Raw genomic sequence first — 18839 nt, 5'->3', positions numbered from 1 at the left:
ACTCAGGCGAAAATGTGGGAAATAGGAGACAGAGAAGCCCACTGTGCAGATTCCACCTACTTTCTGCAGAATCAATAGCTGCAGACCTTCAAACCTCAGGCTTAGAGAGACGAGCTTAATTATAAAACATGCAGAGCTTCATGGAATGGGTTTGAATGGCTGTATCACCAAGCATGATGCTAAGTATGGGATGCAGTAGAGTGAACACAAAGAGCCACAAGGCTCTTAAGCAGTGGGTCAACATTAAAGCTTATGTAGAATGAAAATTCATTAAAGTTCATGCGAGAGCTTTGGCTTTGCCGTCATTTCCTCTCTTTTTCAAGAAAAGATTAAACTCTGCTGTAGCTGGAGGCCAGAGAGAGGTTGAGAAACACAGTGAAATTATCCTCCATTTAAAATCATCTCTTCTTTTCACAGATCCGTCCCTTCCTGATGTGTGCCAGCTTCAGTCCTTATCCCTCTTTCCTAATTACATGACCTCTGACTTGCAGCCACAAAAAGTGAAGGGCTGCACCCATCCCAGAGGAAGAGAGGCTACCCCTGAAGTCCATGTGATAAAGCTCCATTCAGCAGGCTCAGCGCTAAGTGGGTGAGACAGTGATTCCTCTGCAGGCCCTGATTTAAGGTTAGACAGTGTACCGCTTAGAAAAGGAGACATTATACATCTCTTTTATGATCTCCCTCAGCTCTCTGCAGGTGGAGGTAAAGGTCACTCTTTTGCCTCCGGCGGCCCCTTCAGAACCGCACCAGGTTGTTCTGATTCTTAGCAGCTTGGTCCCGGTCAACTGGGAGATTACAGCTCCTGCTGTTTGGGGTCACATCACTGTTCATGTAAGGATCAATTATCTTCTTTAGGTGTGTGAAACTAATGGCAAATTGTATTTCTTTGCTGTTCCTTTTGCCTGTTCAGAAATAAGGCTTGCTGCTGATTCGAAATACATCATCTTGTAACACCAAGCTTCAGTATGAAATCAGGACTCTGCCAAAAGTGCATTAGGCACAACAAGAACTTATACGAGCAGTTTTATTTAAAACACATGCATGCAAACTGCTCTGCACATGCATTTAGTCACTTTCAGGGTGTAACCAACCAAAGATTGCCTGTGATTGGCTACTTTTCAGGTAATTCTCCTTTTGAGACACCACAGGTTTCCTCCCATTTGTGGCGAGTTACATTAGCAAAGCATCTTTAGCCTAATCATTGTTTCATAAAGAGTTAAGAATCGGTCAATTGAAGTCATCCTTAAAATACTTAGTTTAATACTGTCATGAATATTTTCTGAAAGCAGCAACAATATGCTGTACAATAAGAAATGTTACGTTTGGAGCTTTGCATGTGCTTAGCTAATGTTTATATTTAGGCTGCAGTTTAGGCTTGAATTACCTCTTGTTTATTGTTGAACACAGAAAATTATATTTCTAATCAGTTACCATGTATCCTAGGTCCAACACACCTAATTAAATGGCCGAATGACCTTCTCCGCATGTAGTGAATTTCTCCAGAATCCTGCCAATCATCTAATTGCTTAAACGCAGAGTGGAAGACCTGCAGTGCTGCTATTCATGGATCTCAGTGCAGCGTTTTAAACTGTTGATCACTTGATTTTAAATGGAGAATCTGGAAAACTTTGGCCTTTCTGGTACTGCACTGGACTGGTTTAAGTCCTTCTTGAAAGATAAGGGACCTCTATGCGTAAGTAAGGAACTTAAAATCAGAGACCAGAAAAATCACATGTGGGGTTCCACAAGGCTCCATTTTGGGGTCCTTCCTGTTAAAAATCTACATACCATAGCTATGCAGACGACACACAGCTTTACATAATTTCACCAGGTGACTATGAACCCATCAGAGCATTTTCTACATCCTTAGAACAGATCAATATGAGGAGGCACCAACAGAACTGAGGTAATAATTTTCGGACCAAAGGAGGAGAGATACAGAGTTAGCTGAGCTTCAGTTATTACAGCTAGAAACCATTGATTATGGCCTAAATCATGGTGTCATGATGGACTCAGACCAGAACCTTCAGATGCTCATAAAGGCGTTACTAAGTCAGCCTTTGATCACCTGAAGAACATTTCCAGCATTAAAGGACTAATGTCCAAGTAGGAAAACTCGTTCATGCATTTATCTTTAGTAGAATTGATTACTGCAAGAGTCTCATAGGTTTGCCTAAAAAGTCAGTTTTTCTACATGAATTAAATGGACTACTTAGGTGAGTGGTGGCCTAGTGGTTAGGGCATAGACCTTGGAATCCTGAGGTTCTGAGTTCAACCCCACTCCTATAGACTGCCACTCTGGGTCCGTGAGCAAAGGCCCTTAACCCCATACAGCTCCCCAGGCACCCCACGATGGCATTTACCCCTTAGGGACGGGTTAAATGCAGAAAGTGACTTTCTTTAGCGTGAGATCAATAAAGTTCAATTATTATTATTACTTGAAATAAAATCTAAGATGACATTAGTTGTAACAATGACACTATTTAAAACATTGAACTAAATTAAATAAACTACTAATAATCGACCTCTCTTTAAAAATAATCAAAATACAGTGTTTTCCAGTCTAATGTGTTTATTATGTAACCCTTAAATTCCAAATCTTTCCTTCTTTCCAGTCCTCCAACAGCGTCTCTCCACCATTTCCACCGGAGCCTAACCTAACCCTGTCCAGCAGGCTTGTGTCTGACCTGTCCACAGTCTCTAATCCTCTGATGTGGGCCTCTGAGAGCGGCTACACTAGGTCTTACACCGAGGCTGACCTGGCCAATCGCTTTGTGATCCAGCTGGCAAAAGATGGGACAGGTAAAACTTTTCCACCTCTCAAGTTACTGTTGAAGATACTAAAATCTTATATTATCATTTAACACTTAAGACTTTTTCATGCATTTTTAACCCAGGTTTGACGAAATGAACACTTTGCATTTAACCCAACCCCCTTAGAGAGCAGTGGGCTGCGACTGTGTGGCACCCAGGGAGCAGTGCAGGGTTAAGGGTCTTGCTCAGGGACCCAGAGTGGCAGTCCGTAGGAGTCGGGGTCAAACTCAGAACCTCTGGATTCCAAGCACAATGCTCTAAACACTAGGCCTCCACTCCCCAAAGCAGGCATTAGCATGAAGGATCTTGCCTATGTGGTGGGATGGTGTTCCACCCTCCCAACTACACACACCAGGTGTAGTGACTGATTGGGGGGCGGGGCAGATAGCTTTAAAGCTGAGCAGTCCGCTGCGAGGTGCGTGTGCTCAGGCGGAGGTCGTGGGAGGAACGTTGGTCGTTTGGTGCATGGCGCGTGTTTTGAAGCTGCTCTGCTTGTGGAGAAATGTCCTGGGCCGTGAGTAGTGAGGAAACAGGAAGCGATTCTTGTGGGATGGAAGAGGGAAATAGTGACAATGAAGGTTGGAAGATAGCAGCATCAAAAAATGAGAAAAAGCGGAAAAAACAGAGATCAGTTAAAGGGGAATCTAGTTCAGAACAATCCAGTGATGATCAATCCATACATTCCACAGCACAACAAAATGAATTCAAAGTCATATTCAAAGTCGTTAATCAGGCAGACTCTTTTACAAACTGGAATCCGGTTCACTTAACAAAAACCATCAATAAACTTGTTGGAGAAGTCAGAGGTGCCAGAATTCTGTACAGTGGAGACCTGCTAATTAACTGCAGAGACAGCGCCCAGCAAGGCAAAGCAATACGTATTAACAAAATTGACGGGATAAGAGTTCAGTGCAGCCTAATGGAGAACAAAAAGATCAGCAGGGGAGTCATTGGAGGAGTTCCTCTGAAAATTTCTGAAAAAGAGATTCTGGAAAACATAAGCGGTGCAAAAGTAAAAGAAGTAAAACGGTTAAAAACAACAAGAAACGGAGAAAGATCTGACAGTTTATCTGTACTAATTAAATTCGAGGAAGAGCAATTACCAAGCAAAGTATTCATCGGTTACATCAGTTACAATGTCAAAATCTACAATCCACCACCATTGAGATGTTTCAAATGTCAAAAATTCGGACACATTGCAGCAGTTTGTAAAGGGAAACAGAGGTGTGGAAGGTGTGCAGGAGAACATGAATATGGTAAATGTGGAAAAGAAGCTAAAATAAAATGCTGTAATTGTGGTGGAGAACATACTGCTGCTTATCGCGGCTGTGAAGCAAGCAAAAGGTCTGAAGAAATAAAAAAAATGAAATTTGAGCTTGGAATAACTTATGCTGAAGCTGCAAAAAGGATCCCATCTCAGTCAGAAAAACCCAAACCTACAGTTCAACACACGGCAAATTTCAAACCTCTAGAGAAATCTCCAAAAATTGATGAAGACTCACTAATTGTTAAAAAGACAAATTTTGTTCTTTTCATGGTGGAAGTGATTAATTGTACTGCTCAGACGACAAAAAAAACAGAAAAAATCAAAATAATAGTGAAGGCTGCAGAAAAATATCTGGATGTTAAAGATATGAACTGGGAGATGGTTGGAAGCATGATGGAAAGACCAATGGGACCATCAGAAACTGGCAGAGGTACGATGACCTAGAGTAAATTAAAATTATACGGGCAAATGTAATTTAGTATAATTTAGTATTATGTGGGTTTAAGTTACACAGGTTATTTTATTGTATTTTTTTTTTTTTTTTTTTTTTTTTTTTTTTTTTTTTTGGGGGGGGTGAATCGTTTCCTGTTTCCTTGCTTTACTCCATATCAGTTGGTGGCGGTAATGCACATTTCACAAGTTTGCCAACCGCCATAAAATCTCATAAGAAGAAGAAGAAGAAGAGGTGCGTGTGCTTTGTTTCCTTACCGTGTGTCGGCTGCCCAAGTGGCTGGTGTGCTCGATCCACTCATCCAAAATAGTAAGTGCCATTTTGCCATCTGGGCTGGGGATTGTTGTCGGGTTCTGGTGCAATACCTGCCGTGCATTTCTGCAGCGTTGCGCGGCTGGCATTGGCGGCTGCAGTTGGAGGTTGGTGCGGCGAGCGGCTTCCGTCCGGCCCTCGCCTGCTGATCCGCTCCCTCCCTGGTCGGCTGTGTCACCACATCTGGGTAAGCTACCGGTTTAGAATTTAATTTACTCTTACCTGAATCCACCGTTAACGAGTTTTCTAATTTAGGATTCTTCCGGAGTTGCAGCGCTTGGACGCTCCTGCTGTCTTGTCTGTCTTGCCGGTTTTGTTTGGGCCGCTCTCGGCGGAGCCTGCTGACGCTTGGGCTGGTGGAACGAGCGGGGCACGACTCCTCTGGCCCCGTGAAAAGACATTAGAAGTCGGACAACGACAGTTTGTCCCATCGTTTGCAGTGGTTGTGTTCTTTTCTTTGCCGTTTGTTTGCTTATTATTTAAATTACTAATTTGTTTGCTTTCCTTTGTTTTGATTTACTAATTTGTTTTCTTTTGCATTGCATGATTTGTTTGTTCATTCACTTTTTTTGGGAATAATTTAAATTGTCCTCTTTTTTTGATGCCTTTTCCTTCTAGGGGCTGAGTAGTGGGCCCGAGGCCATGTTTTAAAAGGAAAATGTTTTAATGAAATTTGTTAATAAATCATTGGAGACTACTCCGTGCTCTGGTGCGTCTTGCCTAAAAAGATCTACCTCCTCTACTGGTCACACCTATACACTTATAAATACACAATAACAAATTGAGGTGGGATGAAAACTTTTCAAAATGTTTTGAGTTATAAATGTACAAAATCAATTGCTGCAGTATGTTGGAATGCAACTATTTTTGTTAAATATGTTAAAGTAACTAAATATAATTCAATAGATGCCAAAAACCGTTGCATTTCCACTCACCTCCGAAGATTCAAAAAGAAGAGTCTCTGTCTCTCAGCCTGGTTAACATCTTTTTAAAACAAACTTGTTTTTATAAAGTGAAGTGACCCACAATAGATAAAGTAGTCAGACGTTTTTCCTGAGTAGTAATGCTTTATCATTTTAGTACTCAAGGAAAAGTTAAAAGTACGAGGCTCTAAAACAGGGGTAGGCAGTTCCGGTTCCTGAGGGCCGATATCTTGCAACTTTTATATTAATCTTTAGTCCAACACACCTGAATCAAATAGCTGATTTACCTCTTCAATGTACAGTTAGTGAATCAGGTGTGTTGGACCAAAGACACAAAGCTGTAGGTTACCGACCTTCAGGAACTGGAATTGCTCTATAACCATCATTTGTTTTTGTATTCTTTACTCAAGTAAATTTAACTGAGTAAATATAACTAGTTATTTCCAGGGCTGACCCTCTCTAAGCGCAGAGCTCTTGTTGTGCCCAGGGACAAATTTTAGCGCATATGCGCTATAGGGTGAGAGAAAAAAGAGACCAGCTGTAATCTCACCGTGCAATAATTGTCAGCACTCGACATCTAATCAGTCAGATGGTGGGTGAGGGTGCAGGCAGACTCTCTCTTGCAGAGCTACATGAAATTTATTTTTCTTTTTTTATTAGTACTTACAAATTATTCAAAAAATCTATATCAAATTACAGATCAAGAAATAGGAATACGTTCAGGCTTAAGACAGACAAGAACACACAAGGACCAATAGAAAGGGAAAGACCTACAACTTCTTGGGCAGAGTACATTATAAACTTATTACAGATAAACAGTCTTAAACACTTATATAGGTTCAGTAGTTCAAGGAAGACATGTAAAAATTTTGGTAAAAAATACATTAAACCTGAGTTTTAACTTAGAAAAGGTGCGAATATGTAATTTTGCTATGAATAAAACTAGGTTTATGGCAAAGACTTTCCTTTTAGGGGTGTTCAAACAGCAAAAGCCACATAATATGCTTCTAAAGTTTTTTTTTCAAACACAAAAATGTATCTTACCAAAAATATTTCAGTATATGAACACTCCCAGAAACACATGATGGATGGTTTCCTCAGAGATGTGGCAAAACAAACCATGGAGGTATTTATCTGGATTTATCAGTTCTTAAGTTTTTTTGGCAATAACCAAACATGTTTTCCAGCAGAAGTCACTAAGTATCCCAGAAGAAAGTAGAAACTTGTTTACTTATGTGGTCTCTTATTATAAGTATCCTAATAGTTTTTTTGTCCGTTTTTTTACTTAAAAATTTGTGAAAGTAACTGTTCTGTTAAGTGGTCGATATGTTGTTGATCAGAGGTCGACATTTAAATTTTTACACCTGAAAGAATGGCATCCAACATAGGGTTAGGGTTAGATATTCTTTAGGCAATACTGGAAAGTTATACTAGTATTACCTTCTATGTTGAAGAGCTGATGTACTTAAATAATGCCTTTTTAGAACAATTTTTTAAGAGAGACGGATTTGTGTTTAAACCAGATATCTTTGTTATTCCTTATAAGGCGTTTATGTGTGGAGAGAAGTTATGTTTATCGGATTAATAATCACAGTCAAAATTAGAGAGCATAATTCGAATTATTTCAATACTCTAATTAATCCTTAAAATAAAGACTAACCCGACTTATTATTCAATAAAGTTCCAAATTAATTTTAAAGGAGGGAATAATTTTGGTTTTTTGATAAGATTAACCTTTTTTCTTCTATCTATAATCAAATAGTATCCTGTCTAGTTTTGTGCTGATTTCTTTGGAAACAAGATATATATATATATATATATATATATATATATATATATATATATATATATATATATATATAAATAGCCTGTTGTTATATAGTCGTATTGTGTATATGATACAGTTAGGACGGGGAGAGGTGTGAGGTTGTGGGTTGGGGGAGGCAAAAATAACATTTTGCTTAGGTGACCAATTTGGTTACTACCCAGCTCTGTATAAACTGTACTGAGAAGCTCTAGGTCTGGAGTTTAATCCACCGGAGAAGAAAGGTTAACTGGAAAAGAACCACAGAGTTGGTGAAAATAAAACAGAAACTAAAAGCAAACTTTAGAGTTGTTTAAGGTTTCTTTTTTTCCTGATATTCTCCACCTCTTAGATAACAGGGTGAGTTATTGAGAGAAGCAGATGCATTCCTAGCATGTATATCTGCAAATTAGAGACTGTTGAGTTTTTCTTTTTGACCACCTCCGCAGTAATCACTCTAAAATTTGCTTTGGCCTCCATTTAGTTCAGAACGTTTTTGAGACTCCTGGATGTCAGGACCAGACTGCTGTCATCCTTCCATGCAACGTGGAAATTTCCCTCAAGTTGCTTTGCAGTTAAGGAGACTTGACCAGTTTTGCTTCTTTCTCAAACAAAGCTTAATCTACATCTAAAAGAAGGTCACACATTATAGAAACTAAAGGGAACTAAAATGTAATTATATGTAACTATTCCAACTATTTTCTGTCAAGTGAGGGGTGGAGGTTTGACAGGACCCGAATGCAGACACAAAAAGCTGAGGTGGTTTTGTGAATATTTATTTAACCAAAAAAATTAAACAGAAGCAAAAATCCAAAACCATAAATCCACAAAAATCGAAATGCTGAAAACCAGGAATACTCACAACAAAAAAAAGAAATGACAACAAACCAGCAAAGAGTGACTGAACAGGAGGCGGATATATGGGAGAGAGAAACAAAGGCTGCGTTCACACTGCAGGCCTTGATGCTCAATTCCGATTTTTTTTGTGAAATGCGATGTTTTTGTGTTGCCTTTGAAATTTCCAAATATATGCGACATTTATGTGTCTGTATATATATGTATATTTTTCCTGTGTGAATTGTAGTCATACAACACAAGTGTCCCGCATGCACAGTAGAGGACGCGATAACGTCACAGGCCAGCATGCTCCATGTTTATGGAAGTAAACATGGATGCTAGTGCCGGCGCGCTTCTAGCGGTCTTTTCCAACCATAAAAACATTCTTTTCAATAAGTTTAAACATAAATACTGCTCACCTGCCATGGTTGTTGTTTTTCTTGCCGCTTCTGCATAGCAAGACGCAGAATAGTGACCTTTGTCGGGTATTAATGACATTCAGATCGGATTCATCCGACCTGGCCGTTCACACACAGGTCGTACTTGAAAAGATCAGATTCGGATCAGATTCAGGACCACATAGCCAAGTGGCCTGGGTCGGACTGGAAAAAATCGGATCTGTGTTGTTCAGACTGTCATGAAAAGATTAGATCTAGGTCGCATATGGGCAAAAATGTGGGCGTATGGGCGTTTCAGTACATTTATTATTAGAGATGGATGTTTGAACGGCCTTTTTTCTTGATTGATTGATTGATTGATTGATTGATTGATTTACTTTATTGATCTCACAGTGGAGAAATTTACTTGATGTCTTCCCTCTGCTTCAGGCCAAGAGAGATTACCTGTGGTGAACTGTGAGGGCGGTCTGCTCAGTGTCACCGTGGATCTACAAAAACTAAAGGTCTTCAAACCAAAAGATTTTTTGATTATTCCAAGGAATGTTAGATATTAATAACGAGAGGACGTCTGTTCTATTTAGATGTTATGACTTCATGATTTTCATGGTCAAACAGTTCAATCTGCACACATATAGAATAAATTCACGACATCCAGTTCAACAATGATTTATGACCAAAAATCATTTAACTTCAGGTAAAAAAAAATGTAAGTTAAGACTATTGACAAAACTAATAAACTAATCAGCTTTGATGTTAACATAGACGGAGAGCCAAATGAAAATGGTTGAAAAGCATAATCAGTAAAATGATGCAATGATATTACTTTTCAGCACTGATATAAAGCTGAAGAACCAAAGTTTATTTGGCATAGTGTGAAATTAGGTCAAATTTACTTACTCCATATCCCCAACTTTCCTGACGAACATTAAAACTCAGCTCCATTCCACTTATCTATGTGTAAAAATACGATGGTGATAAAAATCCAGTCCGGGTTTTCAACACAGCTTTAGTGCTAACACCCGAGGACATGCCAGGTTTACACCCAGTCCATATTTTTGCACCAGCCCACCTATTCACTGTATCAGATATTAAAAAAATACCCGTATTTCTGAGCAGTTTTTTTCTTTATTTTATCTGGACTAAGAGAATTCCCCTTGTAAATTAATTAAGATTTTAAGCAATCTAGTACTTGAGTAAATATGAAGAAAATATACAGCAGCTAGCCTAAACTATCATTTTTTTTCTGCTTTTTTAGCACACTTAACCCCTTGTTTACTCTAATTAAGCCACCTGATTTAGTCCCAGTTTTCGTTTCCGTAATCCAGTAGTAACTGATTAGTTCCCCATTGGTTATTTTATTGAACTGCATAGAATTCCTAGTTTATAGTATATTTAAGATGCAGGTATTTTAGTAGGGCCCATTCTTCCTTACTTCAATTCTCTAAAAATCACCATTAATTGACTTGGCTTTATTCGGTCCATGGAGGCACCAAGTATTAGTATTTGCCATTACATAATCACATAAACTATTGATAAATCAGAAAGATCAAATAAAAATTCAAAGCTAAAATGTATGTTCAAAATGTTTGTATGTATGGAAATCATCAGACAATTTTATAATGATTTGGATAAACATGGGTTCTCTTCTTCAGAGCTTGTCTTTGCCAGCTGCTGCCATGACGCTGCGGGATCAGGCATGCCAGGCTGTGTCCAACGGGAGTCATTTCCTGTTGGCACTACCCGTCATTTTCTGTGGAACCGAGGGTGAGCTGCAGAAAGAGCCCAGAGGAGTGCTGTACAAAAATATGGTGAGAATTTCTAACACAGCGCTAAACATGAAGAGAAATAAATTTATAGACATTTGTTATCCTAGACGCTTCTATTTGGTAAAAAAATGTAAGACTTTATTTTTTATATAGGCAAAGCTGGTTAAGACATAACCAGAAAGGGTACTTCACTTTTGTGATTTAAATTTGTAAAAATTATTTTAAAAAGCAATTTTTTTCTTCCTCTTTATGAATACCATTCATCTGTTTTGGTTTATCACATCAAATCTGCACAAACTGAATAACATTGGTAGATATTGTTGGGTTCAAAAATGTAGGTTTGTAAAAGAAGAACTGAAATACAAAGTAAGGGATTTTCATACAGCTCCTGCAGGAGGAGAGACAGTTGCACCCCAGACTCAAACACTCTGTCTCTACCCAGACCTCCTCTGCAGAGCGTTTTAATAACAGAACATAACACATGGTTACAAATAGAGTATTGTTCTGACAGAACAATTGATCAGTTCATAAAGACAGGATGCTCTACTGGCTGTAATCACAAGGCAGAGCTCTCCTCTTGACTGAATCACAAGATAGAGTGGTCTCCTGATTGAATCATGAGACAGAGTGAAGTATCAAATTTCTACAATGTTTCATATAAACACACATTAATTTTATAATCATCATTGAATAAACCTAACAGATATAACAGATGGTATCGGTATCGGCAAATACTGCACAGCCAGGTATTGGTATCGGTATTGGGGCCAAAAAATGGCATCTGCGCAACACTAGTTTGAACCCTTTGAAGTGATGCTATAGATATGCATAGTGTGACTATTGACCAAAATAGTAATTCTGAAAATAAATAGACTTAAACTTTAAATCTTTGTGTTGTGATGCTGTGTATTCTCCTGTTTTCTGTGTGTTAGCTGTTACTGTGGAGGGACAGGCCTCAGAGCATCTCTGCACATGGAAAGAATGGGAAGCTCAGACCTCCCTTCAGTTTGCATGTGAGATCTCATCCATTGTTCTGCCCTGCCAACGTTTTTACACCACTAGAGCTTTTCTGCATTTTGTGTCTTTCTTTGGTATTTTTTTTATGAACAGACACAAATTCTAATGTAAACAGTTTTTTAATGTTTTTAAAGTAGACAATTTGAAAGGTGGTGTGCATCTATTTTTAGATGCACACCACCTGAGCTGCTATTAGTTTAAAGGGCAGATTATACTTCTGCAAACGCACACATCTAATGTCGCTCAGGTCTGGTCGCGAACCAATTTTGCTGGTTTGCTTCTGCACCGTCTTTCTGGAATTCCTAGAGACGCACAGCAGTTTCCCGCTAAAGCGCAAGGGGGAGCCTATTCGAGAACTTCAGCGCATTGTTCTTCTGAACCTCCTCGATTAACCGTTCGTCGTAGTTGTCCATTGTTGTTGTTCCTCGATTTTTAAAAATGCCGCGCCCCGGCATAGAATCGAGAAGGACGACCACACAGACAGTCGGAAAGGCATACCAAGGACCAATCACAGCTGCTTTTTGCCTGCACTTGAGGAAGACAGAGACAGAATTGACAGTTGCAGAGGCTATGCATCAGAAGTAAGACATCACGTAACTAGATTTATTGCCTAGTTTTGCTTTTAACACACCTGATGGTCTTCATTTTGAATGGTTAATGGGAAGAGAGGTGAGGAAAAAAATGGAACTGACCCTTCTGGTTCGAACCACTCATTGAGATAGTTTTGTCACAATTTCCCATAGGTGAACCCGATATTCAGCCAGACACAGAGTTACGTATGAAGAATTTACTGAAGGAGTGAATAATGGCAGATGAAGCAGGCAAAACAGTTACTGACTTGGCAGAGGTTGACTGCGCAGGGGTGAGCAGGGATCCAAAAGGAGAACCACCAGACTAGACAAGTGGGCAGCTTAGATTCACCGCGGAACAGGTAGCACAGGAGCATAGAGAGAAAGGCAACCTCAGCTAGAAGAGTTCAGCTGGCAGGGCACATAGGAACCAGTAGTGACGGAAACAGGCATAAGTGCAGCATACAGACACAGGCAGCCTTAGCAGGAGAGAGTGAGACGTTCTGACGGAGATGAGTAGACAGAGGCAGGTATAAGTACGCTGGTGAACAGGTGAGCTGAGTACTAATTAGTGGGAACAGGTAATCTAGAGTGGGGTGGTGGCCTGAGGCAGAATTGGCTGTTGTGATAATTGCTGGTGGCTGAATAGTGACAGGCTGAACAGAAAAAGTCTATAAGTCCAAATCCAAACTAAACAGAACCATAACTATGGCAAGTTTGGGTCACAGACGGCAACAGTCTCATTCAGCTCAGTTTAAGCATCAAAACACACTGACGTTAAAGGAATAGTACACCCAAAACATGATTAGCCTTCATTTTCTACTCACCCCCATTCTGAACAACACTCTGGAGTACTTTTTTGATATCTCAAATGCATCTGGAGATCTGGGAGGCTTCTTGCTGTCTGCTGACATTCAAATAATGGAGGTCTATGGTGACCGAGACAGAAAGGTCCATAAAAGTCCACAAAAAACGTGTCAATATTCCTCCATACTGCTCGTCCAATGTATTCCAAGTGTCCTGAGTGGGTAGCATCCAGAATTTACTCAAAACGAAGTCATTTAGAATGTTTTTAGAGCATAAACAGTAGTGTATAGGATTTCCTGAAAGCGCGCACATGCGCGCTCACTACACTACGGAAGCCGGCAGACCAAACCAGATGAAAGTGCGCATTCAGCGTCTGCTCTGCCAATAATGCAAGCGTAGAAGAAGAAATGTGCTGTTTACCTGTGCAAAGAAAGAAACAACGAAAGAAAAATGTCTGAGGACTTCAGTGTTGAGGAAGAGCATGAGTTCTTTGCCGAGCTGAATGCGCTGGTTTGGTCTGCCGGCTTCCGTAGCGTCGTGAGCGTGCATGTGCGCGCTTTCAGGAAATCCTATACACTACTGTTTATGCTCTAAAAACATTCTAAATGACTTCGTTTCGAGTAAATTCTGGATGCTACTCACTGAGGACACTTGGAATACATTGGACGAGCAGTATGGAGGAATATTGACACGTTTTTTGTGGACTTTTATGGACCTTTCTGCCTCGGGCGCCATAGACCTCCATTATTTCAATGTCAGCAGACAGCAAGAAGCCTCCCAGATCTCCAGATGCATTTGAGATATCAAAAAAGTACTCCAGAGTGTTGTTCAGCATGGGGGTGAGTAGAAAATGAAGGCTAATCATGTTTTGGGTGTAGTATTCCTTTAATGAAACTCAATTTGTTTTATTGTTATCTAATTTTCTCACCCAGAATAAACTTCCAGCTGATGAAGAGCTCATTCTGAGGGGAAAGTTTGATGAATTACTGATTTAAATGTCTTTGGTTCCTAGCAGCTTGAATTAGACAACCCGTATGAGTAATGCTGTTGGTACATTTTGTTAGATTTAAACTGAATTTAGATTACCAAAAAAAAAAATTGACTTGTTTACAGATTAAACAACTTTTGAGGGAAAGTATTATGAAAACATTTGATTTGGTTGTTAAAATTTGAAAAGAAACGTTTAAAAACTTTAAAGCACACCTGTATCTTCCCCAGAAACTGTATCTTTACTTTATTTTTATTTATTTCTTACAGATCAGCTGCTTTGCCAAAAGCCACTCAAAATCTACTGCTGCTGCTGATAATGTGACCCTTCCTCTAATAGGACGGTTTACCCGGGGGGTACGACAGCATCTCCATTCAGTTCCACCTCTCCGCCATTTACCACCTGCCATACTCAGATCGGGGCCTGCTCTGCATTTGAGGCTCTTTGTAACTGACAGCTATGAGCAGACGTGGACTGGGCCCTGTGTCATCACCGCTGAACACCGCATCTTTGCAGAGGTCTCTGTTCTCATTGGACATTTCAACTCTAATCATATTTCCAACATGTTGACAGTCAACAGGTCTCATCTAAAATGTATGGAAGAGGATTAGGGACACTTAAAAAAAAAATTTACTGATTTTTTCATTGCTCTTTAAACCCACTGGATCGCTGGCGAAACGTTTTAAAACTTTTACAACTAATAACTGCATGAAAATAACACCCGTAAAATGTATACCCATATAGACATGTTAGACATCATTGGAAAGCTTAGTTTTTCCATTATTCAACCACCAGGTTCATTTTATGGACAGAGCATCAAAGCACAACTAACACAGATATAGCAACATGTCACAATGTAAACATGACAAAGCAGCCACAATAAGCTTTGAAGGCGTCCAGAAGCCATTTTATAGATCCAACCTTCAACTGTTTATACTCCATTCATCCATAAGGGACCACAGATTAAAAGTAATCCAGGATATTACTAATAAAAATATTCTATGATGAGAAAATCGCCACATAACTCCCAGTTTTTGATATCAGAAAAGTTAGCTGGTCATAGCTAATGCTTAGCCTCTTGCTAATGTTATATTCCCTAATTCTAATTTCCTCTGTTGTTAGCTCGCAATGTTCGGTATGGTTCTTTACATCGTCTCCTTACGGATCTTTTTATAATGTGATTTAAGCCAGATACAGTCGTTAAAATCTCATTTCCAGTCATTTCCTGTCAGCCAGTGACGCATCGAGAAGCGCAATATTACGCCTCATAGAGTTCTGCTGTTATTGGTTAAGACCACATGGGCTGTTTGGCTTTTTAGCCAATGAAACACGGTTTCAAACAAGCATACACATAACTGGCTTATATAAAGGGGGGCAGTTTTGCTGGTTTGTGTAAGAATGAAACACACAGCTGCGGCTAGATCAATGAGCGCAGCTCCAAGATGAGTAATAACAACGGTCCTATTTTGTTTAAGTTTGGACGCTGATTTTGTTTTATTACAATGCCGGCTGGGGAAAAAAACAACAAAATACAGCTCAGAAAAAGAACTGGGGCTTATTTTAGCTTGAAAAGCAGCATTTCCACTATTTTGTATAGATTTTTATGTTATTGTTGTCACATTTTGGTTGGTGTTTGTGGACCCAAATGCAGAGGCAGGGAGGCAGAGGTGAGTTCTTGTAGATTTAATTAAAAATCAACTTAATATATAACACAAACCAGAACCATGAAGACACCAGGGAAAAATAATCACGAGGAGCCAGGGAGAGACGAGGTAGGAAGAAAACAGCATTGAGAAAGCAGCAATGACAAGGAACCAACAAGGAGTGACAGCAGAGGGAGAGAATATATAGCTGACTGAGACAAAGGCAGGGCAAACGAGCTGATAAATAGCAGGTGTGAGAGGAGACAACGAGGGAGCCAAGGGGAAAGGAACATACACAAGAGGGCAACAGTGGACAATAGAAAAACCTGAGAACTAACATAAATCTAGAAACTACAACAAAACAGGAATTAAACCAATAAAACTAGGAAACAAGGAGCAAAGTAAAGCACAACAGAACCAAAACCATGACAATTGTGGTTGACATGATGTAGAATAAATGTAATACAATGAGACATGCCTATTCTCAAGCATGTCTTTATTACTGCTGTTCAAAAAAGACCTATTGTTTTCAAGAATGTAAAAAACAACTTTGAGTCATGTGTGAATTGATGCAGCTTGGGCTGTGTTCTAGTCACCCAATTTTCATTTATATATTCAGAAACTAGAAGGTGCTAGCTTTCAAATAATGTGATGCACATGTAATTTGGGCTTACAGTTCCTAAGTTATTTGCTTTTCCTTTTGGGTATGCAAAATAGGCAAGGATTACCCAAAATGAGGTGGCTGTTAATTAATATGGGAAAAAAGTCTGAATTAATCTCATATTTCTGAGATCAATGTCAGAATTCTCACTTTTTTTCCGATATTAAACTAAAATACAATAAAACATTTCTAAACTATAATTTAACTTTATTTTTTCCAGTGGCCCTAATCGCCTTCCATATAAACGCCTATTTCATGTGCAATGAGGATTTCTGAATTTTTTATTTCTTTCTCTGCAGATATCTGCCAGAGCCTCCCTCGCAGATGTGGTGCAAGTGAAGTCATGTTTTGTATCTCCTCAGTCTGACCCTAAAAAATCTCCCTTTTGGACTGTAATACAAAATGGCTGCTCGTCAGACTCCTCTTTTAACCTCGACACAAAGACAAACGGTGACAGTGAGGATGAGGAAGATCCTGATGAAACAGATGGACATGAAGGAGGAGGATACGATCACAAGGAGAGAAGATTCCCAGAGTTGAACAGCACACTAAACATAGGAGATTTGGGTCAAATACGACGGTTGAGATTTAGTTTTATCCTGCGGCCAGTTTATAATGAGCCCATGCAGTTTGTCCACTGCAGCCTCCTTCTTTGTCTCTCTGACTCAGCAGATGGGAAACCCTGGAAGGAAGAAGCAGGCGATAGCTGCCAGAGTGGGACACAGATCCCTCCACTAGTGTCAGGGTCATCCAGACATCAGGTAAAAAAACACTTTATAAACAAATGCAGAATAAAGTTCCCCCATATAAGTGGAATATGTTAGACATATTTAAAGCTGATCAGAGTTAACATGCTGTAAAAACTAATACTTTAGATCAGATTTAGCATTTAAAAACCCTAAAGAAAGACAAAGAAATAGATTTCTATCAAATCCTAAATGACGTTTTCCTTTCTTCCCGTGTCAGTGTGTTATCAGAAACCTCTCCAGACCCATGGTGGTTACCCGGCCTATTAGTTCACTGGTAACCAAAACAAAACCCTCTGCAGGTCCAAGAACAAACCGGACACAAAGCTCCGGTGAGTTTCCACTGCTAGAGGATTTTTCTCTACTGCACTTTAGCTTATGTCATCATTTGTCTGCAGGTTTCATGTTGCAGGAAGGACCGTTGATGGGAATCGTCTTTGCAGCTTTTTTGGTTGGAGTCAGTTTAATGGGGGGACTGTGGTGCATCTATACATATACAGGTACATCTATTGTTAGTCTGGTTAAGTTTTTCCCTGTAACTGATCAAAAGAATCTCCCTATTAGAAGATTTCTTCTGTTTTGGCTTTTTGTGGCATTTAATTTCATTTCATATTTCAGATCATGAAATCACTTGACCTAAGTTAATTTAAAAAAAAAAATTTCTAAAGGTGATTTTATTTTTATTATTTTTATTATTTTTAAAGGTGCCCAACAGATTTTGCTTTCACAAATGGAGCAGTACGGCTATCGCTATAGAGTTCCGCTTGATTTATGCTTTTAATAGCTTTATTATAATTCATGCTGGGAGTATTACAGAATATATGGACACTGTTTTGGGAAACTAGAACAGGATAAAAAAGGAAAAAGGAGAAATGAGGGAGATAAAAGGGAGATAATGATAAAACATCTTCGGTCTGCTTCATCACCTGCAAAGAAATGTAAAAATAACAGTACAAGCAATGGAAATAGTATAAGGGATACAATAAAGTAACACCTTGATTATAAGTAGTATTATTTAATCTGACATGTATACTGCGGTAGCTGAAGATAAGAATATGGGCTTTCTGTATGTAACGATGATTTTATTAAAACAAAGGTACCTTAAGTGCGCCACAATGGTTGTTAGCAGTTAGGTTAGGTCTCTATGTTACAATTCCCAAGTGACATAAGTTGGATTTTCTAACTAAAGCTCTACCTGTATGGAATTAGTTTTGTGTGAGGATAATTCAGCTTAATTAAAAATTAAAAAGCACTCCCGCAATGCATCTGAACACTTTGAAAAATAATATACTCAACTATATTTTCATATGCTGATATCAAATTGATTTTTAAAAACGTGGTATCGATATATTTTACTTTCAAAATCTTGTAAAATTTCATCGTTCTGTTACAAACTCTCGTGATATTTTGTAAATTCTTGTGAGATTTTGTTAGTAAAATAGGTCGATACCGCGTCAATATATCAACATATAAAAATATGGCAACATTTAGTGAATTTTCGGGGGATTTCGTAGCATAACGATGACATATAGCAATATTTCATTAGTAAAAGAGATTGATATGGTGTTTTTAAATGGCAATATATCAGCATATGAAGATATTGTGATATTTTAATGTATCAATATTTTTTTCCTCATCTTTAGAAGTTTTTAAGTCTGTAAAAAAAGAAGTTTTTGAGGAAGAAGAAGAACTAGTATTTTATTATAATTTTTTTTTTTTGACTTTAGAAACTCAGAAGCTGATCAAATATCGGGTTAAATATCGGTGGGGTGGCCGATGTCCGATATTCAGTTTTAAGGCCGATACAGGCCGATACCGATAGGGGGCCGATTATAT

General features: G+C 38.9%; 1 protein-coding gene across 1 annotated transcript in view; it reads left to right on the top strand.

Annotated features, from left to right (window-relative positions):
• engl (endoglin, like) overlaps window positions 1-18839 on the top strand; it is a 32371-nt gene that overhangs the window by 6415 nt on the left and 7117 nt on the right. Inside the window, exons 6-15 of the mRNA XM_038290435.1 lie at window positions 418-589; window positions 687-831; window positions 2616-2802; window positions 9236-9309; window positions 10459-10614; window positions 11505-11585; window positions 14223-14471; window positions 16557-17018; window positions 17224-17335; window positions 17402-17503. Coding sequence (XP_038146363.1) covers window positions 418-589; window positions 687-831; window positions 2616-2802; window positions 9236-9309; window positions 10459-10614; window positions 11505-11585; window positions 14223-14471; window positions 16557-17018; window positions 17224-17335; window positions 17402-17503 — 1740 coding nt within the window. The remainder of the gene's footprint in view (window positions 1-417; window positions 590-686; window positions 832-2615; window positions 2803-9235; window positions 9310-10458; window positions 10615-11504; window positions 11586-14222; window positions 14472-16556; window positions 17019-17223; window positions 17336-17401; window positions 17504-18839) is intronic.

The sequence above is a fragment of the Cyprinodon tularosa genome, unplaced genomic scaffold (genome assembly GCF_016077235.1).
Source record: "Cyprinodon tularosa strain WSP-4 unplaced genomic scaffold, ASM1607723v1 ctg280, whole genome shotgun sequence".
Lineage (NCBI taxonomy): Eukaryota > Metazoa > Chordata > Actinopteri > Cyprinodontiformes > Cyprinodontidae > Cyprinodon > Cyprinodon tularosa.
The sequence above is the reverse complement of the archived record's forward strand: the minus strand, read 5'-3'. Positions and strand labels throughout refer to the sequence as shown.